We start from the raw sequence: 26,989 nt of genomic DNA, 5'->3' as shown, positions 1-26,989 counted from the left end.
GGTACTGCCGAGTCAGGGGTTGCCGACTGGTAGGTTCAAAAAGTAAAAGAATTGTTTACAGTGACCAGGGTGATAGTTGTTTATTGATAGTTACCCCAATAAAGTTATTATTAAAAGTTTACGGTTATTTATATTATATTTATGGTAATTTATATTTTAATAAATATAAGGCCATTAGGCCATTTACTCCAAAAACTAGTTTGAGTCGTTTATGATGTTTTTGGAGGGAGGGTAATATGGGGTAAATGGGTGAGTATTAGGAGACTGGCCTTAAGCCCTACAGTGTCATGCAGGAGGTGGACAGAGTCTGCGGGCATACTACAGGAGGTGGATGGAGGTTGCGGGCATACTACAGGAGGTGGACAGAGGCTGCGGGCATACTACAGGAGGTGGGCAGAGACTGCGGGCATACTGTAGGAGGTGGACGGAGGTTGCGGGCATACTGCAGGAGGTGGACGGAGGCTGCGGACATACTGCAGGAGGTGGACGGAGGCTACGGGCATATTACAGGAGGTGGGCGGAGGCTAAGGGAATACTAAAGGAGGTGGGTGGAGGCTGCGGGCATACTACAGGAGGTGGGCGCAGACTGCGGGCATACAGCAGTAGGTGGTTGGAGGCTGCGAGCATACTACAGGAGGTGGGTGGAGTCTGCAGGCATACTACAGAAGGTGGATGGAGGCTGCGGACATACTACAGGAGGTGGACAGAGGCTGCGGGCATACTACAGGAGGTGGGCGGAGGCTGCGGGCATACCACAGGAGGTGGATGGAGGCTGCGGGCATACCACAGGAGGTGAACGGAGGCTGCGGGCATACCACAGGAGGTGAACGGAGGCTGCGGGCATACTGCAGGAGGTGGACGGAGACTGCGGGCATACTGCAGGAGGTGGATGGAGGCTGCGGGCATACTGCAGGAGGTGGATGGAGGCTACGGGCATACTGCAGGAGGTGGACGGAGCCTACGGGCATACTACAGGCGGTGGGCGGAGGCTGCAGGCATACTGCAGGAGGTGGACAGAGTCTGTGGGCATACTACAGAAGGTGGACGGAGGCTGTGGGCATACTGCAGGAGGTGAACAGAGGCTGCGGGCATACTGCAGGAGGTGGACAGAGTCCGTGGGCATACTACAGAAGGTGGACGGAGGCTGCGGGCATACTGCAGTAGGTGGATGGAGGCTGCAGGCATACTGCAGGAGGTGGACGGAGGCTGCGGGCATACTGCAGGAGGTGGATGGAGGCTGTGGGCATACTGCAGGAGGTGGACAGAGGCTGCGGGCATACTACAGGAGGTGGACAGAGGCTGCGGGCATACTACAGGAGGTGGACGGCGGCTGCGGGCATACTGCAGGAGGTGGATAGAGGCTGCAGGCATACTGCAGGAGGTGGATGCAGGCTGCGGGCATACTGCAGGAGGACTGACTTGCCTGTCCACTCCTTCTCCTTGGCTGTGGCTGTGTGTGTGTGACGACTCACACTGGTCATAATGTTATGGCTCCCCATAGGAACTTCCTATGGGGAGCCATAACATTATGACCAGTGTGCCAGTTAGGAAGGTACAAGTGCTGTCCATCATGTCATCACCCCCACCCTCTGCAGCAGGCATGCCCTGTGCTAAAAAAACGAAGTGTCATTACCAGGACTCCAGAAGGAGGAGCTCACAATCCATGCCGTGGCCCGTGTATAATCCGCCCGAGCTCAGCCTGCCCCGTCCTGAAGCGAATGCCACTCGCAGCCGCTATTTTCCATTTAAAAATGGCGCCAGGCGGTTTCATTGCGTTACTGTGTATGCGCCGAGCGTGTACGAACTTTCCCAAGCCCGGCCGGCTTCGGAACGGCGCATGCGCATTTGAATGGACGGCTTGCGGCCATCTTTTTTATGGGCACCATTGCCCGTAACGGACATTCACGGGCACCCCGAAAATGGGCTTTAAGTTACGGGCTGCCCATAAATTTACGGGCGGTTGGCAAAACTGGTAGTAGCAGACATATATTGTATGTAGTATTTGCTTTGTATTATAATTGTTGTTGTGTAATTATTATTTGGAAGTATCAGGATCAGGTGGTTCGGTGGTTTGTTACATAGTTACACAGCCATATAGTAACACTGGGGTTGTGGTAACACTTACCTCTGTCTGCAGGTAGGTTGTCTGTCTGTGTAATATAGAGCAGAGCTACACTAGTTTGTTATTTAGTGTATAAAATATGTACAAAGATAAAGAATGACAGAAAATACAACAAAGACAAAAGGACAGACACAGTCTGGCTGTGAGAATAAAACAGAAATAAACTTTTTCGGAGGATTATCCTGTGACAGGAACATGTCAGGAACATCCGCTATTCACCGGTTAGACCGGCACCATGGGAATCACCCCGTCCATATCTCAGGATCCTCAATTTATGGATGTGGGTGGAGTTTAGCCATCAGCCAATCAACCCTGGGGGGTGTTCCCTGCCCAGCCCACAAGCCGGTCCTGTGTTCTGAAGGAACCAGAGCTAAATGGTCCATGAATGGATGAGGATGGATGAGGCTTGGATTTCCAACACCGGCATGTCAGTCTGATCCCAAGAAGACCAATCAGTGCTTGTCTGGTGTGATCAGACTCCATAGAACCATTCTGGGGGTTTCTCCTGGATTCTATCCTCACTACACATACAATGTTATATGTACATGTACCCCAACATGTCTACAATCAGGAGGAATTATTTCCATCTCTCTGCAACTAATATTTTATTTTGTATGAGAGATAAAATAGATTCCTCTGATCTCTGATATAAATCAATGTCTGGCAGACAGTTCGGGGTCTTCTCACTGTATCGGCCTCGTCCCCTGCTGGGCTTGTAGATGAAATGACTAGGACTTCTCTTTGAGGCTCAGTGAGGTGACAATTTTATATTTACAAGGATGGGGGGATTTTATTGTCATCTAGGGGTCACTTCTGGTCTAGAGACTCGCTCTGTCCTTCCAGATTCTAATTAAGGACCATCTGTCTATGATTGGTCACTGAATGAAGAGAATACGGAGTCCTGTGCGTCTTCTGGTCTGTTTCAGGTCCGAATTCAGCCCAAAATTTGGGTTGAAATCGGACCTGAAACAGTGAATGGAGATGCACCGGACCCCCTGCTGTGAGCCGCTGTGACCTCCAGTGTGAACCCAGCCAAAGTCTGATCTCTGATAGTCAGTGGAGGGGGGAGGGGATGAAAGCCAATAACAGCGAGTGACCTGAAGGACTATGATGGGAAGTCCCAGTGTAACCGGCCAATCAGAAGTCTGTCTTTGTATAACTTTCATCTAGGTGACATGTCTGGATCCCTCACATAGAACATTTATACCAGAATCCTGCAGAATATTATATCATTTATAGGATAATTCTCACTCCAGTATCTGCAGAGTACAGCCAGGATGTCTGAGCCCCTCACATAGAAGTTTTATTCCAGAGTCTTCCAGATTATTATCTGATAAATACAGTGTGGTGAGGGATGGATTATTGATAAGAACAGATCGGAGATCATCCCAGCTGGAGGAAGTCACACCACATCTCTCCAACCTGCAGAGACAAATCCAGACACATGATATTATATTATAAGATGAATATGAGGAATTATTCCCATTTAGTGAAAAGTAACATAACATCACTAGAGCGGAATATCAGGATATACAGAATGTTATACAGAGGAAAGATCTTGTTATTAGGGAAGCTGATAAAGGTGAAGCTGTTGCAGTGGCGTAGCGTGGGTTGTCAGCACCCGGGGCAAGGCAAGTAATTTGCGCCTCCCCTAACCTGCAGACTTTTAGCTATCCCTGAGTCCCTTCAAATACAATAGTACTGACCTACCTGATTCCTATACTGACCACTACACTACATTGTCCACTACACTGACCACTATACTATACTGTCCACTATACTACACTGACCACTATACTGACCACTATACTCAACGCTGTATCCTGGCCTAGGCCGACAAGGCCCAGGCCTAGGGCAGCACTTTTCAGGGGGGCAGCACGGAAAGAGTCCCCGCCGGCTTGCATTACACTGTTATAGGGCGTACACACGGTCGGACTTTGTTCGGACATTCCGACAACAAAATCCTAGGATTTTTTCCGATGGATGTTGGCTCAAACTTGTCTTGCATACACACGGTCACACAAAGTTGTCGGAAAATCCGATCGTTTTAAACGCAGTGACGTAAAACATGTACGTTGGGACTATAAACGGGGCAGTGGCCAATAGCTTTCATCTCTTTATTTATTCTGAGCATGCGTGGCACTTTGTCCGTCGGATTTGTGTACACACGATCGGAATTTCCGACAACGGATTTTGTTGTCGGAAAATTTTATCTCCTGCTCTCCAACTTTGTGTGTCGGAAAATCCGATGGAAAATGTCCGATGCAGCCCACACACGGTCGGAATTTCCGACAACACGCTCCGATCGGACATTTTCCATCGGAAAATCCGACCGTGTGTACGGGGCATTAGTGTAGTGCCAGTCCTATGGGGCGGACTGGGCTGAGAGGCAAATTAGTCTAGCGCCCCCATAAAGCGGCCGCACTGCTTTCGGTATGCGGGCGGTCGGCATTCTGCAACTGTGGGGGGGGACACCACTTCTAATTTTGACTATCCTATCATCCTGGACCACAAACCTTCCTCACTGTGCTATATGTTTTCTGCTGCACCATTGGCATGGTTATATCTTCTTAATCCTCTCCATAAAATTATCATAAATGTGTGCTAGAACTATAGGCAACGCTTTTTTTTTCATTTTGGATAGAGTAAGGGGGGTTATAGCCCCTGTCAGTTTATTTTTTAGCATCCCTGTCTCATTGCAAAGATTTCCCTTCACTTCCTGCCCCATAGCCAAACAGGAAGTGAAAGGAAATCTATGTAAATTAAGGGAATCCATTGCCCCCCCAGGCCCTCAGAACTAGTGTCCTCACTTGAAAATTTAAGGGGTGGTCTTAAACAGCAAGGGGTGTGGCCTTGACAGGAAGGGGTGGGTCATATTTAAATTAGGGGGTGCACGAGCTTAGTCAGGCCTAGGGCAACACAAAACCTAAATACACTACTGACTATACTATACTGTCCACTATATTACACTGACCACTATACTGACCACTATACTGTCCACTACACTGACCACTACACTGACCAATACACTACACTGTCCACTATACTACACTATACTGACTACTATACTACACTACACTGACCACTATACTACTCTACACTGACCACTATACTACACTGACCACCATACTACACTGTCCACTATACTACACTACACTGACCACTATACTACACTACACTGACCACCATACTACACTGCCCACTATACTACACTATACTGACCACCATACTACACTGTCCACTATACTACAGTACACTGACCACTATACTACACTATACTGACCACTATACTACACTGTCCACTATACTACACTACACTGACCACCATACTACACTGTCCACTATACTACACTACACTAACCACTATACTACACTGACCACTATACTAGACTATACTGACCACCATACTACACTGTTCACTATACTACAGTACACTGACCACTATACTACACTATACTGACCACTATACTACACTGTCCACTATACTACACTACACTGTCCACTATACTACACTATACTGACCACCATACTACACTGACCACTATACTACAGTACACTGACCACTATACTACACAATACTGACCACTATACTACACTGTCCACTATACTACACTATACTGACCACCATACTACACTGTCCACTATACTACACTAGACTGACCACTATACTACACTATACTGACCATTATACTACACTGTCCACTATACTACACTGTCCACTATACTACACTACACTGTCCACTATACTACACTATACTGACCACTATACTACACTACACTACACTGACCACTATACTACACTGTCCACTACACTGACCACTATACTACACTGACCACCATACTACACTGTCCACTATACTACACTACACTGACCACTATACTACACTATACTGACCACCATACTACACTGTCCACTATACTACACTACACTGTCCCCTATACTACACTATACTGACCACCATACTACACTGTCCACTATACTACACTACACTGACCACTATACTACACTATACTGACCACCATAATACACTGTCCACTATACTACACTACACTGACCACCATACTACACTGACCACTATACTACACTGTCCACTATACTACACTGACCACTATACTACACTATACTGACCACCATACCACACTGTCCACTATACTACACTACACTGTCCACTATACTACACTATACTGACCACCATACTACACTGACCACTATACTACACTACACTGACCACTATACTACACTGTCCATTATACTACACTACACTGACCACCATACTACACTATACTGACTACCATACTACACTGTACACTATACTACACTACACTGTCCACTATACTATACTATACTGACCACCATACTACACTGACCACTATACTACACTACACTGACCACTATACTACACTGTCCACTATACTACACTACACTGACCACCATACTACACTATACTGACCACTATACTACACTGTCCACTATACTACACTGTCCACTATACCAGTGTTTCTCAACCTTTTTCCAGTCGGGGCACCCTTAAAAAGTATTTTCAGTCTCGAGGCACCCCAGTCCAAGGCTTAGTTCATGTTACTGTGTGTCGTGGAACATGCGCAAAATCGCACTCGTTCCTGACACACAAACAAATGCTCTGCTCTTTAGGGGTGCCATTAATTCTTAATGGTACCTCACACATTGGAAAATGTGGGGTGCTTTTGGTGCCGTGCAATTTAAAAAAAAAAAAAGGTCGGGGATTTCCTTCCCTGAATTTTTGTGGTTAGGGAAGCCCATTGAAATTAATGGGTTGCACTACACGCAGCACGCAGCAACACAGATGTGAACCAAGGGATTGTTCACATGTCGGGTTGGTGGGGTGGTAAAAGCACATGGTTAAGCTGTTTTTACCACCCCCAAATTCTTCCCCTTTAGCTGCAGAGACAACAGCTGGGGTGTACACATGTTTTGGCTGCAGCTGAAGGTATACCCAGGGTGAATGGGGCTGAACTGCAACTACCCTGCAACTGTGTACATTGCACGGTTGCGGTGTAGTGATGCTGCATTAAAACAGGTGGTGAGGAGGCAACATAATGCCTCTTTACCGCCTGTCAAATGCCTCTGAAAAGCGATCTTGCTATCACAAACAAGACCTACAAAAGCAGTTCTGATGGTACAGGAATGGGGGGGGTGTCAGGATTAAAAGTAACATACACACACACATATACAGACACATACACGTGCACACACGCATACAGACACATACATACAGACACTTGTACATACGCACATGCAGACACGCACATGCAGACACACACACAGACAGACACATGCACACACACATACAGACAGACACATGCACACACATACAGACACATGCACGCACACACATACAGACACATGCACACACACACATACAGACACATGCACACACACACATGTACAAACTCACATACAGACACATGCACACACACACATACAGACACATGCACACACACACACACACACACACACACATGTACAAACACACATACAGACACATGCACACATGTCACGTACAAACACACATACAGACAGACACTCACATGCTCACGCACATACAGGCACATGCACACACATACCAGACACATGCACACACACACATACAGACACAAACGTACACACACACACACACACACACATACAGACAGACACTCACATGCTCACGCACATACAGGCACATGCACACACATACCAGACACATGCACACACACACATACAGACACAGATGTACACACACACAGACACTCACATGCTCACGCACATACAGGCACATGCACACACATACCAGACACATGCACACATACACACACATACAGACACATGCACACACACACAGACAGTCAGACACTCACATGCACACACACATGTATAAAGCCCTTTTAAAACGAATCTAGCTTCTAGCACAGTACCTTTCCATTTCCTCATTCAGCCAGGTACTGCACTGTAGGGGGAAGCAGAGAGCACAGCACACTCCCCTGCACTTTACTTTCACTTTGCTGAGGTTGATGGAGCTTCTCACAGTGCCGATGTACAGTTCGGCAGGGGATCGGGAGATCGGGCTTATCTGACAGCCCTTCTCTCCCCTGATTCCGCGGCACACCTGAGAACCTCTGACGGCACACCAGTGTGCCGCGGCACACTGGTTGAGAAAGGCTGCACTATACTATACTGTCCACTATACTATACTGTCCACTACACTGACCACTATACTACACTGACCACTATACTACACTGTCCACTACACTACACTGTCCACTACACTACACTGACCTCCATACTAAACTACACTATACTAACCACTATACTATACTACACTAACCACTATACTGACCACTATACTACACTGTCCACCATACTACACTGTCCACTACACTACACTGTCCACCATACTACACTGTCCACCATACTACATTATACTGACCACCATACTACACTGTCCACTATACTACATTACACTGACCACCATACTTCACTATACTGACCACCATACTACACTGTCCACTATACTATACTGTCCACTACACTACACTGACCTCCATACTAAACTACACTATACTGACCACTATACTATACTATACTGACCACTATACTATACTACACTAACCACTACACTACACTATACTAACCACCATACTACACTACACTGACCACTATACTTCACTATACTGACCACCATACTACACTGTCCACTATACTATACTGTCCACTACACTACACTGACCTCCATACTAAACTACACTATACTGACCATTATACTATACTATACTGACCACTATACTATACTACACTAACCACTACACTACACTATACTGACCACCATACTACACTACACTGACCACTATACTACACTGTCCACCATACTACACTGTCCACTATACTGACCACCATACTACACTACACTGACCACTATACTATACTGACCACTATACTACACTACACTGACCATTATACTATACTGACCACTATACTACACTACACTGACCACTATACTATACTGACCATCATACTACACTACACTGACCACACTACACTGTCCACTACACTATACTGACCACTACACTAACCACCATACTAACCACTATACTACACTACACTGACCTCCATACTAAACTACACTATACTGACCACTATACTATTCTACACTAACCACTATACTACACTATACTGACCACCATACTACACTGTCCACTACACTGCCCCCCATACTGACCACTACACTACACTGACCTCCATACTAAACTACACTATAATGACCACTATACTACACTACACTGTCCTGCCTACAGTCTCTCTCTCGCCCCCCCGGCCAGTAACAAGACTCTCACTCACCTTCTTATCCTGGCCTGCATCGATCCGGAGGAGGAGAAGACAGCAGCGGCTCACATTCTTCTCTCCCCTGCGCTCTGCTTGCTGCCATGTTCAGTGTCCAGCGCCCTGTGATTGGGCGTATGGGGGGTCATGTGCGGAGGCGGGACTTCAGGAGCGATCGAGGACAGGCCAGCCCTACGCCTCAAAAGACCCCCATACACATACTGGCACCCCCCTAAATGTCACACCCGGGGCCACGGCACCCCCTGCACCCCCCACGCTATGCCACTGAGCTGTTGTAGTACTTATGTCTACACAGTATAAAGAGGTGGCGCTGTGACAGCTCAGTCACCCCCTTATGTACCAAGTTATTAAGCAGGACCTTACACAGTGTCTCATACAGGGGCTTGTGAAATTGATAGATAAAGGAAAGGATCTGGAGGGGTTTATGAAATAAAACAGCAGAATTTATGATGGTGGATACCCCAATGACCCCAATATTCCATCACCTTCCTAAAGTCCACAATCAGGAGTTCCCATTGAAGGTCACCGGATTGTGACAGGAATAGGATCCCTTATAGAGAATGTAGGGGGGAGGGGTGGATATAAATTTCCAGCCTTTAGTGCTGGGACTTCTGGGATATATTAGAGATACAAGTACTATATTGGTGGATATTCCACATTTACAATAGGATTCTACATTCACATGGGGGACACTTCACATTAAAGCACTTTATTCTTTCATCCCCCATTCTTTAGTGTCTCCAGCAATTAGATATCATCTCCATAGATATAGATCATATACTAGGATGTTACAGGAATTATTACAGAGGATGTAAAGGATGAAGGTTTTTTTACCTTAACCACTTCAGCCCCGGAAGGATTTACCCCCTAATGACCAGAGCACTTTTTGCAATTTGGCACTGTGCTGCTTTATCTGGTAATTGCGCGGTCATGTAATGCTGTACACAAACTAAATGTGTGTCCTTTTTTTCCCACAAATAGAGATTTCTTTTGGTGGTATTTTATCACCTCTGGGATTTTTATTTTTTGCAATATAAATGAAAAAAGACCGAAAATCTTGAAAATAAAATATTTCTACTTTTTGTTAAAAGAAAAATCCAATAAACTCAATTTAGTCATATATTTAGGCCACAATGTATTCAGCCACATGTCTTGTGTAAAAAAAATGTAATAAGTGTATATTTATTGGTTTGTGAAAAAGTTATAATGTCTACAAACTATGGTACATTTACTGGAATTTACACAGATTTTACTTTAATCTAATTTCTTGAGGTGCTAAAAATGGCAGGGCGGTACAAACCCCCCAAATCACCCCATTTTGGAAAGTAGACACTCCAAGGAATTTGCTGAGAGGCATGGTGAGTATTTTGCATATTTACTAGAATACATTCATCATGAGGATTATAGGGGGAGTTTTAGCTACAAAGTAAAATTTCTCCCGAAGCTCCGCTTTAAATATACAAATGTCTTAAAAGTCCGCCTTAGGAGGATTTATTTTTTTTTAACCAGTTTTTGGATGTGGCACCACTGAGAGGAAATCCTCACGACTCCATTTCTACAATTACTGTCTAAAGTTCTTAGTTTTCTGTAGGGCTTTTTTTCAGCCAGATCTCGGTGGAGGGAAGTTCTGGTGTCTTGCCGAGAAAGTTCCCCCGGCGGATAAGGACCCCCTGTACTGCGCAGTGCTTGCACAGTACGAACGACTAAGGAGCCACCGAAAATAGCCGAAGCTGAAAACCTTCAGTCAGCTGTACACGGCGCCTGCGCTCTGAGTCCAGGTTCAAGCCCCACCATCCAAGTGGACCTAGAGGAAGAGTAAAAAAGTGGCGAGCGAAGCGAGGTCGTGCCCGAAACGTGGGGAGGGGCCCTCTCACAGGCAGCATGTACAGCTGATTTAGGACTATTCGGCTTCAGCTATTTCCACCAGCTCGTACTGCGCAAGCGCTGAGCCTGTGCAATACAGGGGGGTCTTTATCCACTGAGGGGAACTTTCTCGGCAGAACACCGGCACCTCTGACAGGCAGCCCTCTCTGCTCTGATCTCACACTAGCGCTCACACAGGGCTGCTGCCTTTGGAGATTTTAAGGTCCCAGCACAGCAACATACAGCTACCTGTGTTAATTCAAGCAGCAGCTTCTGTCCCCGTCTCTTCTCACACTGTAGAATGGAGCAGAGAAGTCCAAAAACTCCACCCCAGCTACAGTTCTCAATCGTCTGAAAATGCTGCACATAAAACATGGACTGGAGCACTGGAACAGCATTGGAAAAGGTGAGATGAAAAACGGAGGGGAGGGGGAGAGAGAGCCCTCCAGAGACTGAGTTCACAGTGAGAGGATAACTGTGAAAGAAGGAAAGGGGGGGTGATTGTGTAGTGAGGAGGGAGGGGGGTGGGGTGGAAATTTGTCCAGAGAGGAGAACTGGGAATGGAGCTTTGTACAGAGGTAAAAGCTGCAGAGGGCAGAGCTGTGGAAGGTGGGGGAGGTTGTGTAGAGGTGAGAGCTGTAGGGGAAGCTGGGGGTGCAGAGGTGGGTGGCAAAGGTGAGATCTGTGGATTGGGGTGAGCTTTAGGTGGGGGTGCAGAAGGGGAGCAGAGATAATATTGATGGAGGTGCAGAGGTGAGTTGTGGACTAGGGATATAAGCTGTAGTTAGAGGGGTGCAGAAGTGTGATGGGGGAAGGTGAGTTGTGGATAGGGGTGCAGAGTGGAGCTCTGGACAGGGAATGAAGAGGGGAGCTGTGGATGAGGGTTGCAGAGGTGAGTTGTGGACTAGAGGTGTAAGCTGTAGTTAGAGGTTGGCAGATGTGAGACGTGTGAAGGGGGGAGGTGAGCTGTGGACTGGGGGTGTAAGCTGTAGTTAGAGGGGTGCAGACGTGTGATGGAGAAGGTGAGTTGCGGATAAGGGTGCAGAGTGGAGCTGTGGACGGGGAAAGAAGAGGTGAGCTGTGGATGAGGGTTGCAGAGGTGAGTTGTGGACTGGGGGTGTAAGCTGTAGTTAGAGGGGTGCAGACGTGTGATGGGGGAGGTGAGATGCGGATAGGGGTGCAGAGTGGAGCTGTGGACAGGGAAAGAAGAGGTGAGCTGTGGATGAGGGTTGCAGAGGTGAGTTGTGGACTGGGGGTGTAAGCTGTAGTTAGAGGGGTGCAGACATGTGATGGGGAGGTGAGATGCGGATAGAGGTGCAGAGTGGAGCTGTGGACAGGGAAAGAAGAGGTGAGCTGTGGATGAGGGTTGCAGAGGTGAGTTGTGGACTGGGGGTGTAAGCTGTAGTTAGAGGGGTGCAGACGTGTGATGGGGGGAGGTGAGTTGTGGATAGGGGTGCAGAGTGGAGCTGTGGACAGGGAAAGAAGAGGTGAGCTGTGGATGAGGGTTGCAGAGGTGAGTTGTGGACTGGGGGTGTAAGCTGTAGTTAGAGGGGTGCAGATGTGAGATGTGTGATGGGGGAGATGAGTTGCGGATAGGGGTGAAGAGTGGAGCTGTAGACAGGGAAAGAAGAGGGGAGCTGTGGATGAGGGTTGCAGAGGTGAGTTGTGGACTGGGGGTGTAAGCTGTAGTTAGAGGGGTGCAGACGTGTGATGGGGGGAGGTGAGTTGTGGATGGGGGGCAGAGTGAAGCTGTGGACAGGGAAAGAAGAGGTGAGCTGTGGATGAGGGTTGCAGAGGTGAGTTGTGGACTGGGGGTGTAAGCTGTAGTTAGAGGGGTGCAGATGTGAGACGTGTGATGGGGGGGTGAGTTGTGGATAGGGGTGCAGAGTGGAGCTGTAGACAGGGAAAGAAGAGGTGAGCTGTGGATGAGGGTTGCAGAGGTGAGTTGTGGACTGGGGGTGTAAGCTGTAGTTAGAGGGGTGCAGATGTGAGACATGTGATGAGGGGAGGTGAGTTATGGATAGGGGTGCAGAGTTGAGCTGTGGACAGGGGAAAGAAGAGGGGAGCTGTGGATGATGGTTGCAGAGGTGAGTTGTGGACTAGGGGTGTAAGCTGTAGTTAGAGGGGTGCATACGTGTGATGGGGGAGGTGAGTTGTGGATAGGGGTGCAGAGTAGAGCTGTGGACAAAGAAAGAAGAGGGGAGCTGTGGATGAGGGTTGCAGAGGTGAGTTGTGGATAGGGGTGCAGAGTGGGGCTCTGGACAGGGAAAGAAGAGGTGAACTGTGGATGAGGGTTGCAGAGGTGAGTTGTGGACTGTGGGTGTAAGCTGTAGTTAGAGGGTTGCAGATGTGTGATGGGGGGTGAGTTGTGGATAGGGGTGCAGAGTGGAGTTGTGGGATGGGGGGGACAGGGAAAGAAGAGGGGAGCTGTGGATGAGGGTTGCAGAGGTGAGTTGTGGACTGGGTGTGTAAGCTGTAGTTAGAGGAGTGCAGACATGAGATGGGGGAGGTGAGTTGCGGATAGGGGTGCAGAGTGGAGCTGTGGACAGGGAAAGAAGAGTTGAGCTGTGGATGAGGGTTGCAGAGGTGAGTTGTGGACTGGGGGTGTAAGCTGTAGTTAGAGGGGTGCAGATGTGTGATGGGGGGAAAGGTGGGTTGCTGATAGGGGTGCAGAGTGGAGCTGTGGACAGGGAAAGAAGAGGTGAGCTGTGTATGAGGGTTGCAGAGGTGAGTTGTGGACTGGGGGTGTAAGCTGTAGTTAGAGGGGTGCAGATGTGAGATGTGTGATGGGGGAGGTGAGTTGCGGATAGGGGTGAAGAGTGGAGCTGTAGACAGGAAAAGAAAAGGGGAGCTGTGGATGAGGGTTGCAGAGGTGAGTTGTGGACTGGGGGTGTAAGCTGTAGTTAGAGGGGTGCAGACGTGTGATGGGGGGAGGTGAGTTGTGGATAGGGGGCAGAGTGAAGCTGTGGACAGGGAAAGAAGAGGTGAGCTGTGGATGAGGGTTGCAGAGGTGAGTTGTGGACTAGGGGTGTAAGCTGTTGTTAGAGGGGTGTATACGTGTGATGGGGAGGTGAGTTGTGGATAGGGGTGCAGAGTGGAGCTGTGGACAAAGAAAGAAGAGGGGAGCTGTGGATGAGGGTTACAGAGGTGAGTTGTGGATAGGGGTGCAGAGTGGAGCTCTGGACAGGGAAAGAAGAGGTGAGCTGTGGATGAGGGTTGCAGAGGTGAGTTGTGGACTGTGGGTGTAAGCTGTAGTTAGAGGGTTGCAGATGTGTGATGGGGGGTGAGTTGTGGATAGGGATGCAGAGTGGAGCTGTGGGATGGGGGGGACAGGGAAAGAAGAGGGGAGTTGTGGATGAGGGTTGCAGAGGTGAGTTGCGGATAGGGGTGCAGACAGGGCCGGATTAGCCACAAGGCCACCGAGGCCAGGCCTCGGGGCGGCAGTGGTGTAGGGGCGGCGCCGCTCCTGCAGCGACTTCGCGGCCGCCCCCCCTTTCGTGCTGCCGATTACAGTCTATTATGGGCACCAGTGCCCATAGAAAAGATGGCCGTGAGCCGACCACGAAACTGCGCATGCGCCGTTCCGAACCTCGGCCGGGCGGCGCATGTGCAGTAGCGTGATTGCGCCGGGCGGCGCATGCGCAGTAGCATGATTGCTCCGCCCGGCGCCTTTTTTGAAAAAATAGCAGGAGTAGCAAGTAATGTCAGCGGTGCGGCGGCGGGGGAGAAAGATGACATCTCTCATTGCCCGCACCGCTGTTCCGCCCTCCTCCTTCTGGTGGCAGGCAGCATGGCAAGGGACATCCCAATCTGGTGGCAAGGGACATCCCAATCTGGTGGCAAGTGACATCCCAATCTGGTGGCAAGTGACATCCCCATCTGGTGGCAAGTGACATCCCAATCTGGTGGCAAGTGACATCCCAATCTGGTGGCAAGTGACATCCCAATCTGGTGGCAAGTGACATCCCAATCTGGTGGCAAGTGACATCCCCATCTGGTGGCAGGCAGCGAGGCAAGTGACATCCCCATCTGGCGGCAGGCAGCGTGGCAAGTGACATCCCCATCTGGTGGCAGGCAGCGTGGCAAGTGACATCCCCATCTGGTGGCAGGCATGGTGGCAAGTGACATCCCCATCTGGTGGCAGGCAGCGTGGCAAGTGATATCCCTATCTGGTGGCAGGCATGGTGGCAAGTGACATCCCCATCTGGTGGCAGGCAGCGTGGCAAGTGATATCCCCATCTGGTGGCAGGCATGGTGGCAAGTGACAAGAGATGGTGGCAAGTGACACGCTCAGGGCTCCCAATGATTCTGCATTATGGTGAGTTGAACTATTTCAGTTTATATTACAATGTAATGATAGGAATAATGTGTTTCAATCATCCTGACACCATAACAACCATGGTGCCGGGGATGATTGAAGTGGGGAGGGGCCCTCTCACAGGCAGCGTGTACAGCTGATTTAGGACTATTCGGCTTCAGCTATTTCCACCAGCTCGTACTGCGCAAGCGCTGAGCCTGTGCAGTACAGGGGGGTCTTTATCCACTGAGGGGAACTTTCTCGGCAGAACACCGGCACCTCTGACAGGCAGCCCTCTCTGCTCTGATCTCACACTAGCGCTCACACAGGGCTGCTGCCTTTGGAGATTTTAAGGTCCCAGCACAGCAACATACAGCTACCTGTGTTAATTCAAGCAGCAGCTTCTGTCCCCGTCTCTTCTCACACTGTAGAATGGAGCAGAGAAGTCCAAAAACTCCACCCCAGCTACAGTTCTCAATCGTCTGAAAATGCTGCACATAAAACATGGACTGGAGCACTGGAACAGCATTGGAAAAGGTGAGATGAAAAACGGAGGGGAGGGGGAGAGAGAGCCCTCCAGAGACTGAGTTCACAGTGAGAGGATAACTGTGAAAGAAGGAAAGGGGGGGTGATTGTGTAGTGAGGAGGGAGGGGGGTGGGGTGGAAATTTGTCCAGAGAGGAGAACTGGGAATGGAGCTTTGTACAGAGGTAAAAGCTGCAGAGGGCAGAGCTGTGGAAGGTGGGGGAGGTTGTGTAGAGGTGAGAGCTGTAGGGGAAGCTGGGGGTGCAGAGGTGGGTGGCAAAGGTGAGATCTGTGGATTGGGGTGAGCTTTAGGTGGGGGTGCAGAAGGGGAGCAGAGATAATATTGATGGAGGTGCAGAGGTGAGTTGTGGACTAGGGGTATAAGCTGTAGTTAGAGGGGTGCAGAAGTGTGATGGGGGAAGGTGAGTTGTGGATAGGGGTGCAGAGTGGAGCTCTGGACAGGGAATGAAGAGGGGAGCTGTGGATGAGGGTTGCAGAGGTGAGTTGTGGACTAGAGGTGTAAGCTGTAGTTAGAGGTTGGCAGATGTGAGACGTGTGAAGGGGGGAGGTGAGCTGTGGACTGGGGGTGTAAGCTGTAGTTAGAGGGGTGCAGACGTGTGATGGAGAAGGTGAGTTGCGGATAAGGGTGCAGAGTGGAGCTGTGGACGGGGAAAGAAGAGGTGAGCTGTGGATGAGGGTTGCAGAGGTGAGTTGTGGACTGGGGGTGTAAGCTGTAGTTAGAGGGGTGCAGACGTGTGATGGGGGAGGTGAGATGCGGATAGGGGTGCAGAGTGGAGCTGTGGACAGGGAAAGAAGAGGTGAGCTGTGGATGAGGGTTGCAGAGGTGAGTTGTGGACTGGGGGTGTGAGCTGTAGTTAGAGGGGTGCAGACATGTGATGGGGAGGTGAGATGCGGATAGAGGTGCAGAGTGGAGCTGTGGACAGGGAAAGAAGAGGTGAGCTGTGGATGAGGGTTGCAGAGGTGAGTTGTGGACTGGGGGTGTAAGCTGTAGTTAGAGGGGTGCAGACGTGTGATGGGGGGAGGTGAGTTGTGGATAGGGGTGCAGAGTGGAGCTGTGGACAGGGAAAGAAGAGGTGAGCTGTGGATGAGGGTTGCAGAGGTGAGTTGTGGACTGGGGGTGTAAGCTGTAGTTAGAGGGGTGCAGATGTGAGATGTGTGATGGGGGAGATGAGTTGCGGATAGGGGTGAAGAGTGGAGCTGTAGACAGGGAAAGAAGAGGGGAGCTGTGGATGAGGGTTGCAGAGGTGAGTTGTGGACTGGGGGTGTAAGCTGTAGTTAGAGGGGTGCAGACGTGTGATGGGGGGAGGTGAGTTGTGGATGGGGGGCAGAGTGAAGCTGTGGACAGGGAAAGAAGAGGTGAGCTGTGGATGAGGGTTGCAGAGGTGAGTTGTGGACTGGGGGTGTAAGCTGTAGTTAGAGGGGTGCAGATGTGAGACGTGTGATGGGGGGGGTGAGTTGTGGATGGGGTGCAGAGTGGAGCTGTAGACAGGGAAAGAAGAGGTGAGCTGTGGATGAGGGTTGCAGAGGTGAGTTGTGGACTGGGGGTGTAAGCTGTAGTTAAAGGGGTGCAGATGTGAGACATGTGATGAGGGGAGGTGAGCTTTGGATAGGGGTGCAGAGTTGAGCTGTGGACAAGGGAAAGAAGAGGGGAGCTGTGGATGATGGTTGCAGAGGTGAGTTGTGGACTAGGGGTGTAAGCTGTAGTTAGAGGGGTGCATACGTGTGATGGGGGAGGTGAGTTGTGGATAGGGGTGCAGAGTGGAGCTGTGGACAAAGAAAGAAGAGGGGAGCTGTGGATGAGGGTTGCAGAGGTGAGTTGTGGATAGGGGTGCAGAGTGGGGCTCTGGACAGGGAAAGAAGAGGTGAGCTGTGGATGAGGGTTGCAGAGGTGAGTTGTGGACTGTGGGTGTAAGCTGTAGTTAGAGGGTTGCAGATGTGTGATGGGGGGTGAGTTGTGGATAGGGGTGCAGAGTGGAGCTGTGGGATGGGGGGGACAGGGAAAGAAGAGGGGAGCTGTGGATGAGGGTTGCAGAGGTGAGTTGTGGACTGGGTGTGTAAGCTGTAGTTAGAGGAGTGCAGACATGAGATGGGGGAGGTGAGTTGCGGATAGGGGTGCAGAGTGGAGCTGTGGACAGGGAAAGAAGAGTTGAGCTGTGGATGAGGGTTGCAGAGGTGAGTTGTGGACTGGGGGTGTAAGCTGTAGTTAGAGGGGTGCAGATGTGTGATGGGGGAAAGGTGGGTTGCGGATAGGGGTGCAGAGTGGAGCTGTGGACAGGGAAAGAAGAGGTGAGCTGTGTATGAGGGTTGCAGAGGTGAGTTGTGGACTGGGGGTGTAAGCTGTAGTTAGAGGGGTGCAGATGTGAGATGTGTGATGGGGGAGGTGAGTTGCGGATAGGGGTGAAGAGTGGAGCTGTAGACAGGGAAAGAAGAGGGGAGCTGTGGATGAGGGTTGCAGAGGTGAGTTGTGGACTGGGGGTGTAAGCTGTAGTTAGAGGGGTGCAGACGTGTGATGGGGGGAGGTGAGTTGTGGATAGGGGGCAGAGTGAAGCTGTGGACAGGGAAAGAAGAGGTGAGCTGTGGATGAGGGTTGCAGAGGTGAGTTGTGGACTAGGGGTGTAAGCTGTAGTTAGAGGGGTGCATACGTGTGATGGGGAGGTGAGTTGTGGATAGGGGTGCAGAGTGGAGCTGTGGACAAAGAAAGAAGAGGGGAGCTGTGGATGAGGGTTACAGAGGTGAGTTGTGGATAGGGGTGCAGAGTGGAGCTCTGGACAGGGAAAGAAGAGGTGAGCTGTGGATGAGGGTTGCAGAGGTGAGTTGTGGACTGTGGGTGTAAGCTGTAGTTAGAGGGTTGCAGATGTGTGATGGGGGGTGAGTTGTGGATAGGGATGCAGAGTGGAGCTGTGGGATGGGGGGGACAGGGAAAGAAGAGGGGAGTTGTGGATGAGGATTGCAGAGGTGAGTTGTGGACTGGGGGTGTAAGCTGTAGTTAGAGAAGTGCAGACATGAGATGGGGAAGGTGAGTTGCGGATAGGGGTGCAGACAGGGCCGGATTAGCCACAAGGCCACCGAGGCCAGGCCTCGGGGCGGCAGTGGTGTAGGGGCGGCGCCGCTCCTGCAGCGACTTCGCGGCCGCCCCCCCTTTCGTGCTGCCGATTACAGTCTATTATGGGCACCAGTGCCCATAGAAAAGATGGCCGTGAGCCGACCACGAAACTGCGCATGCGCCGTTCCGAACCTCGGCCGGGCGGCGCATGTGCAGTAGCGTGATTGCGCCGGGCGGCGCATGCGCAGTAGCGTGATTGCTCCGCCCGGCGCCATTTTTGAAAAAATAGCAGGAGTAGCAAGTAATGTCAGCGGTGCGGCGGCGGGGGAGAAAGATGACATCTCTCATTGCCCGCACCGCTGTTCCGCCCTCCTCCTTCTGGTGGCAGGCAGCATGGCAAGGGACATCCCAATCTGGTGGCAAGGGACATCCCAATCTGGTGGCAAGTGACATCCCAATCTGGTGGCAAGTGACATCCCCATCTGGTGGCAAGTGACATCCCAATCTGGTGGCAAGTGACATCCCAATCTGGTGGCAAGTGACATCCCAATCTGGTGGCAAGTGACATCCCCATCTGGTGGCAGGCAGCGAGGCAAGTGACATCTCCATCTGGCGGCAGGCAGCGTGGCAAGTGACATCCCCATCTGGTGGCAGGCAGCGTGGCAAGTGACATCCCCATCTGGTGGCAGGCATGGTGGCAAGTGACATCCCCATCTGGTGGCAGGCAGCGTGGCAAGTGATATCCCTATCTGGTGGCAGGCATGGTGGCAAGTGACATCCCCATCTGGTGGCAGGCATGGTGGCAAGTGACAAGAGATGGTGGCAAGTGACACGCTCAGGGCTCCCAATGATTCTGCATTATGGTGAGTTGAACTATTTCAGTTTATATTACAATGTAATGATAGGAATAATGTGTTTCAATCATCCTGACACCATAACAACCATGGTGCCGGGGATGATTGAAGCACTAACACCAGCCATTGCCTTGAAAATTTGCCTGCGAAAAATCCTTACCCCTCGCGCGCTTACCCTGAAGTATTTTTAGTCTGTACAATTAAAGCCAGTTATTTTCAGTGTTCTCGTGTGTGGAGATATGTTTTTAATTGATCTATTGTAGAAGTCATCGATAAAGGACGTGGTGTGTGTGTGTGTGTGTGTGGGGGGGTGGCATTGAAGGACCCGGCCTTGGGGCGGCAAAGGGAGTAAATCCGGGCCTGGGTGCAGAGTGGAGCTGTGGACAGGGAAAGAAGAGGTGAGCTGTGGATGAGGGTTGCAGAGGTGAGTTGTGGACTGGGGGTGTAAGCTGTAGTTAGAGGAGTGCAGACATGTGATGGGGAGGTGAGTTGCGGATAGGGGTGCAGAGTGGAGCTGTGGACAGGGAAAGAAGAGGTGAGCTGTGGATAAGGGTTGCAGAGGTGAGTTGTGGACTGGGGGTGTAAGCTGTAGTTAGAGGGGTGCAGATGTGTGATGGGGAGGTGAGTTGCGGATATGGTTGCAGAGTGGAGCTGTGGATTTGGAAAGAAGAGGTGAGCTGTAGATGAGGGTTGCAGAAGTTAGGTGTGGACTGGGGGTGTAAGCTGTAGTTAGAGGGGTGCAGACATGTGATGGGGAAAGGTGGGTTGCGGATAGGGGTGCAGAGTGGAGCTGTGGACAGGGAAAGAATAGGTGAGCTGTGGATGAGGGTTGCAGAGGTGAGTTGTGGACTGGGGGTGTAAGCTGTAGTTAGAGGGGTGCAGATGTAAGATGTGTGATGGGGGGAGGTGAGTTGTGGATAGGGGTGCAGAGTGGAGCTGTGGACAGGGGAAAGAAGAGGGGAGCTGTGGATGGTGGTTGCAGAGGTGAGTTGTGGACTAGGGGTGTAAGCTGTAGTTAGAGGGGTGCATACCTGTGATGGGGGGAGGTGAGTTGTGGATAGGGGTGCAGAGTGGAGCTGTGGACAAAGAAAGAAGAGGGGAGCTGTGGATGAGGGTTGCAGAGGTGAGTTGTGGATAGGGGTGCAGAGTGGAGCTCTGGACAGGGAAAGAAGAGGTGAGCTATGGATGAGGGTTGCAGAAGTGAGTTGTGGACTGTGGTTGTAAGCTGTAGTTAGAGGGTTGCAGATGTGTGATGGGGGGTGAGTTGTGGATAGGGGTGCAGAGTAGAGCTGTGGGATGGGGGGGACAGGGAAAGAAGAGGGGAGCTGTGGATGAGGGTTGCAGAGGTGAGTTGTGGACTGGGGGTGTAAGCTGTAGTTAGAGGAGTGTAGACATGTGATGGGAAGGTGAGTTGCGGATAGGGGTGCAGAGTGGGGCTGTGGACAGGGAAAGAAGAGGGGAGCTGTGGATGAGGGTTGCAAAGGTGAGTTGTGGACTGGGGGTGTAAGCTGTAGTTAGAGGGCTGCAGACGTGTGATGGGGGAGGTGAGTTGCGGATAGGGGTGCAGAGTGGAGCTGTGGACGGGGAAAGAAGAGGGGAGCTGTGGATGAGGGTTGCAGAGGTGAGTTGTGGACTGGGGGTGTAAGCTGTCGTTAGAGGGGTGCAGATGTGAGACGTGATGGGGTCGGTGAGTTGTGGATAGGGGTGCAGAGTGGAGCTGTGGACAGGAAAGAAGAGGTGAGCTGTGGATGAGGGTTGCAGAGGTGAGTTGTGGACTGGGTGTGTAAGCTGTAGTTATAGGGGTGAAGATGTGTGATGGGGAGGTGAGTTGCGGATAGGGGTGCAGAGTGGAGCTGTGGACAGGGAAAGAAGAGGTGAGCTGTGGATGAGGGTTGCAGAGGGGAGTTGTGGACTGGGGGTGTAAGCTGTCGTTAGAGGGGTGCAGATGTGAGACATGTGATGGGGTCGGTGAGTTGTGGATAGGGGTGCAGAGTGGAGCTGTGGACAGGAAAGAAGAGGTGAGCTGTGGATGAGGTTTGCAGAGGTGAGTTGTGGACTGGGTGTGTAAGCTGTAGTTAGAGGGGTGCAGACGTGTGATGGGGCAAGGTGGGTTGCGGATAGGGGTGCAGAGTGGAGCTGTGGACAGGGAAAGAAGAGGTGAGCTGTGGATGAGGGTTGCAGAGGTGAGTTGTGGACTGGGGGTGTAAGCTGTAGTTAGAGGGGTGCAGACGTGTGATGGGGGAGGTGAGTTGTGGATATGGGTGCAAAGTGGGGTTGTGGACAGGGAAAGAAGAAGTAAGCTGTGGATGAAGGTTGAAGAGGTGAGTTGTGGACTGGGGGTGTAAGCTGTAGTTAGAGGGGTGCAGACGTGTGATGGGGGAGGTGAGTTGCGGATAGGGGTGCAGAGTGGAGCCGTAGACAGGGAATGAAGAGGTGAGCTGTGGATGAGGGTTGCAGAGGTTCAGTGTGGATGGGGGACACAGAGGTAAGCAAAGAGATAAGCAGAAGTGAGGATTTAATGGTTACTTTTGGGGGATACTTGAGGGGGAAGAACAGGGAAATTTGCTGGGGAACAGTAAGACCCCTTTCACACTGGGGCAGTCGGGCATTAGTGGTAAAATGCTCAAACTAGTGGCGCTTTACCGCTGTTGTAGCAGCGCTTTGGCAACACTAGCGGGGGCGCTTTTAACCCCCAAGAAGGGGTTAAAAGCGACCACTTAGTGATGCTTTCAAAATGCTTTTAATGCACTTTGAAAGCAGTGCCCATTCATTTCAATGGCAGGGGCGGTTTAGGAGGGGTGTATACACCCCTCCCCCACTGCCCCAAAGATGCTGCTTGCAGGACTTTTTTTTCCTGTCCTGGAAGCGCACCGCCCCGGGGTGAGAGCACTCGGGCTTTTACACTGGGCCTGCAGAAGAGGCCATTTACAGATGCTATTTTTTGAGCAAAAACGCATGTAAAGTGCCTCAGTGTGGAAGGTATCTAAAGCATACAGAGTTAGTGACCAAGAGTACATAATGTATGGCACAGTGTGCAGGGTCCAGTGGTGAGAATTTTGTAACACCTTGTACTAGGGTTGTCCCGATACCAATACTAGTATCTAGTACTGGGCACCGATACCGAGCATTTGACCAAGTACTTGTGCTCGGGCAAATGCTCCAGATGCTTCACCCGATACCTGGACAGTCAGCAGTGATATGTGAGTGGGGGAGGTACAAGCTTCTCCCCCCGTGGCTTTCAGCTGCTTTAGTGAAATCTATACAGTGGTGATCGGTGCTTGTAACTCCCCCACACCCGATCACCGATGACTGTCCCTGCATCCTTCTCCAGTCCCCCTCCGTTCCGCTGTCCCCCTCTGTTCTGCTGTCCCTCTCCATTCTGCTGTCCCTCTCCGTTCTGCTGTCCCTCTCCGTTCTGCTGTCCCCCTCCATTCTGCTTTCCCCCTCCGTTCTGCTGTCCCCCTCCGTTCTCCTATTCCCTTCCATTCTGCTGTCCCCCTCCATTCCGCTGTCCCCCTCCGTTCCGTTGTCCCTTTCCGTTCTGCTGTCCCCCTCCGTTCTGCTGTCCCCCTCCGTTCTGCTGCCCCGTTCTCCTGCCCCCCTCCGTTCTACTGTCCCCCACCGTTCTGCTGTCCCTCTCCATTCCTCTGTCCTTCTCCGTTCTGCTGTCCCTCTCTGTTCTCATGTCCCCCTCCATTCTGCTGTCCCTCTCCGTTCTGCTGTCCCTCTCCGTTCTGCTGTCCCTCTCTGTTCTGCTGTCCCCCTCCGTTCTGCTGTCCCCCTCCATTCTGCTGTCCCCCTCCATTCTGCTGTCCCCCTCCATTCTGCTGTCCCCCTCTGTTCTGCTGTCCCCCTCCGTTCTGCTGTCCCTCTCCGTTCTGCTATCCCTCTCCGTTCTGCTGTCCCTCTCCGTACCTCTGTCCCTCTCTGTTCTGCTGTCCCCCTACGTTCTGCTGTCCCTCTCCGTGCTGCTATCCCTCTCCGTGCTGCTGGCCCTCTCCGTGCTGCTGGCCCTCTCTGTTCTGCTGGCCCTCTCCGTTCCGCTGTCCCCCTCCGTTCCGCTGTCCCCCTCCGTTCTGCTGTCTCCCTCCGTTCTGCTGTCCCCCTCCGTTCCGCTGTCCCCCTCCGTTCCGCTGTCCCCCTCCATTCCACTATCCCCCTCCATTCCGCTGTCCCCTCCGTTCCACTGTCCCCCTCTGTTCTGCTGTCCCTCTCTGTTCTGCTGTCCCTCTCCGTTCTGCTGTCCCCCTCCGTTCTGCTGTCCCCCTCCGTTCTGCTGTCCCCCTCCGTTCTGCTGCCCCGTTCTCCTGCCCCCCTCCGTTCTACTGTCCCCCACCGTTCTGCTGTCCCTCTCCATTCCTCTGTCCCTCTCCGTTCTGCTGTCCCTCTCTGTTCTCATGTCCCCCTCCATTCTGCTGTCCCTCTCCGTTCTGCTGTCCCTCTCTGTTCTGCTGTCCCCCTCCGTTCTGCTGTCCCCCTCCGTTCTGCTGTCCCCCTCTGTTCTGCTGTCCCCCTCTGTTCTGCTGTCCCCCTCCGTTCTGCTGTCCCTCTCCATTCTGCTATCCCTCTCCATTCTGCTGTCCCTTTCCGTACCTCTGTCCCTCTCTGTTCTGCTGTCCCCCTACGTTCTGCTGTCCCTCTCCGTGCTGCTATCCCTCTCCGTGCTGCTGGCCCTCTCCGTGCTGCTGGCCCTCTCTGTTCTGCTGGCCCTCTCTGTTCCGCTGTCCCCCTCCGTTCCGCTGTCCCCCTCCGTTCTGCTGTCCCCCTCCGTTCCGCAGTCCCCCTCCATTCCACTATCCCCCTCCATTCCGCTGTCCCCTCCATTCCGCTGTCCCCCTCTGTTATGGTGTCCCTCTCTGTTCTGCTGTCCCTCTCCGTTCTGCTGTCCCCCTCCATTCTGCTGTCCCCCTCCCTTCTGCTGTCCCTCTCCGTGCTGCTGTCCCTCTCCGTGTTACTGTCCCTCTCCGTGTTACTGTCCCTCTCCGTTCTGCTGTCCCCCTCCATTCTGCTGTCCCTCTTCGTTCCTCTGTCCCTCTCCATTATGCTGTCTCTCTCCATTCTGCTGTCCCCCTCCATTTTGCTGTCCCTCTCCGTTCCTCTGTCCCTCTCCATTCTGCTGTCCCCCTCCGTTCTGCTGTCACTCTCCGTTCTGCTGTCACTCTCCATTCTGCTGTCCCTCTCCATTCTGCTGTCCCCCTCCCTTCTGCTGTCCCTCTCCGTGCTGCTGTCCCCCTCCGTTCTCCTGTCCCTCTCCGTTCTGCTGTCCCTCTCCGTTCTGCTGTCCCCCTCCTTGCTGCTGTCCCTCTCCGTGTTGCTGTCCCTCTCCGTGCTGCTGTCCCTCTCCATTCTGCTGTCTCCCTCCATTCTGCTGTCCCCCTCCATTCTGCTTTCCCCCTGCGTTCTACTGTCCCCCTTGGTTCTACTGTCCCTCTCCGTTCTGCTGTCCCTCTACGTTCCTCTGTCCCTCTCCGTTCTGCTGTCCCTCTACGTTCCTCTGTCCCTCTCTGTTCTGCTGTCCCCCTCCGTTCTGCTGGCCCTCTCCATGCTGCTGGCCCTCTCCATTCCGCTGACCCCCTCCATTCTGCTGTCCCCCTCTGTGCTACTGTCCCTCTCTGTGCTGCTGTCCCTCTCCGTGCTGCTGTCCCTCTCCGTGCTGCTGTCCCTCTCCGTGCTGATATCCCGCTCAGTTCTGCTGTCCCCCTCCATTCTGCTGTCCCTCTCCGTGCTGCTGTCCCTCTCAGTTCTGCTGTCCCTCTCCGTGTTGCTGGCCCTCTCCGTGCTGCTGGCCCTCTCTGTTCTGCTGGCCCTCTCCGTTCCGCTGTCCCCCTCCATTCCGCTGTCCCCTTCCGTTCCGCTGTCCCCCTCCGTTCTGCTGTCCCCCTCCATTCCGCTGTCCCCTCCATTCCGCTGTCCCCCTCCATTCTGCTGTCCCCCTCCGTTCTGCTGTCCCCCTCCATTCTGCTGTCCCTGTCCATTCCTCTGTCCATCTCTGTTCTCCTGTCCCCCTCCATTCTGCTGTCCCCCTCCATTCTGCTGTCCCTCTCCATTCTGCTGTCCCTCTCCGTTCCGCTGTCCCCCTCCGTTGTGCTGTCCCCCTCCATTCTGCTGTCCCCCTCCATTCTGCTGTCCCCCTCTATTCTCCTGTCCCTCTCCATTCTGCTATCCCTCTCTGTTGTGCTGTCCCTCTCCGTTCCTCTGTCCCTCTCTGTTCTGCTGTCCCCCTCCCTTCTGCTGTCCCTCTCCGTACTGCTGTCCCTCTCTGTTCTGCTGTCCCTCTCCGTTCTGCTGTCCCCCTCCGTTCTGCTGTCCCCCTCTGTTCTGCTGTCCCTCTCCATTCTGCTGTCCCCCTCCCTTCTGCTGTCCCTCTCCGTGCTGCTGTCCCTCTCCATTGTGCTGTCCCTCTCCGTGCTGCTGTCCTTCTCCGTGCTGCTATCCCTCTCTGTGCTGCTGTCCCGTTCTGCTGTCCCTCTCCGTTCTGCTGTCCCTCTCCGTTCTGCTGTCCCTCTCCGTGCTGCTGTCCCTCTCAGTTCTGCTGTCCCCCTCTGTTCTGCTGTCCCCCTCCCTTCTGCTGTCCCTTTCTGTGGTGCTATCCCTCTCCGTTCTGCTGTCCCATTCTGCTGTCCCCTTCCGTTGTGCTGTCCCCCTCCGTTCTGCTGTCCCCCTACCTTCTGCTGTCCCCTTCTGTTGTGCTGCCCCCCTCCGTTCTGCTGTCCCCCTCCCTTCTGCTGTCCCCTTCCATTGTGCTGTCCCCCTCTGTTCTACTGTCCCTCTCCATTCCGCTGTCCCTCTCTGTTCTTGTAGATGAAATGACTAGGACTTCTCTTTGAGGCTCAGTGAGGTAACAATTTTATATCTACAAGGATGGGGGGATTTATTGGCATCTAGGGGTCACTTCTGGTCTAGAGACT

At 52.0% G+C, this 26,989-nt stretch overlaps 1 protein-coding gene across 2 annotated transcripts in view; it reads right to left on the bottom strand.

The window, feature by feature from the left end:
* LOC141133850 (NACHT, LRR and PYD domains-containing protein 3-like) overlaps positions 1-26,989 on the bottom strand; it is a 267,114-nt gene that overhangs the window by 24,896 nt on the left and 215,229 nt on the right. For both annotated transcript variants that reach the window (XM_073623429.1, XM_073623430.1), the window contains one exon: positions 3,374-3,544. In XM_073623429.1, coding sequence (XP_073479530.1) covers positions 3,374-3,544 — 171 coding nt within the window. The remainder of the gene's footprint in view (positions 1-3,373; positions 3,545-26,989) is intronic.

The sequence above is a fragment of the Aquarana catesbeiana genome, linkage group LG03 (assembly GCF_042186555.1).
Source record: "Aquarana catesbeiana isolate 2022-GZ linkage group LG03, ASM4218655v1, whole genome shotgun sequence".
NCBI lineage: Eukaryota > Metazoa > Chordata > Amphibia > Anura > Ranidae > Aquarana > Aquarana catesbeiana.
This window is presented reverse-complemented; position numbering and strand designations above follow the sequence as displayed.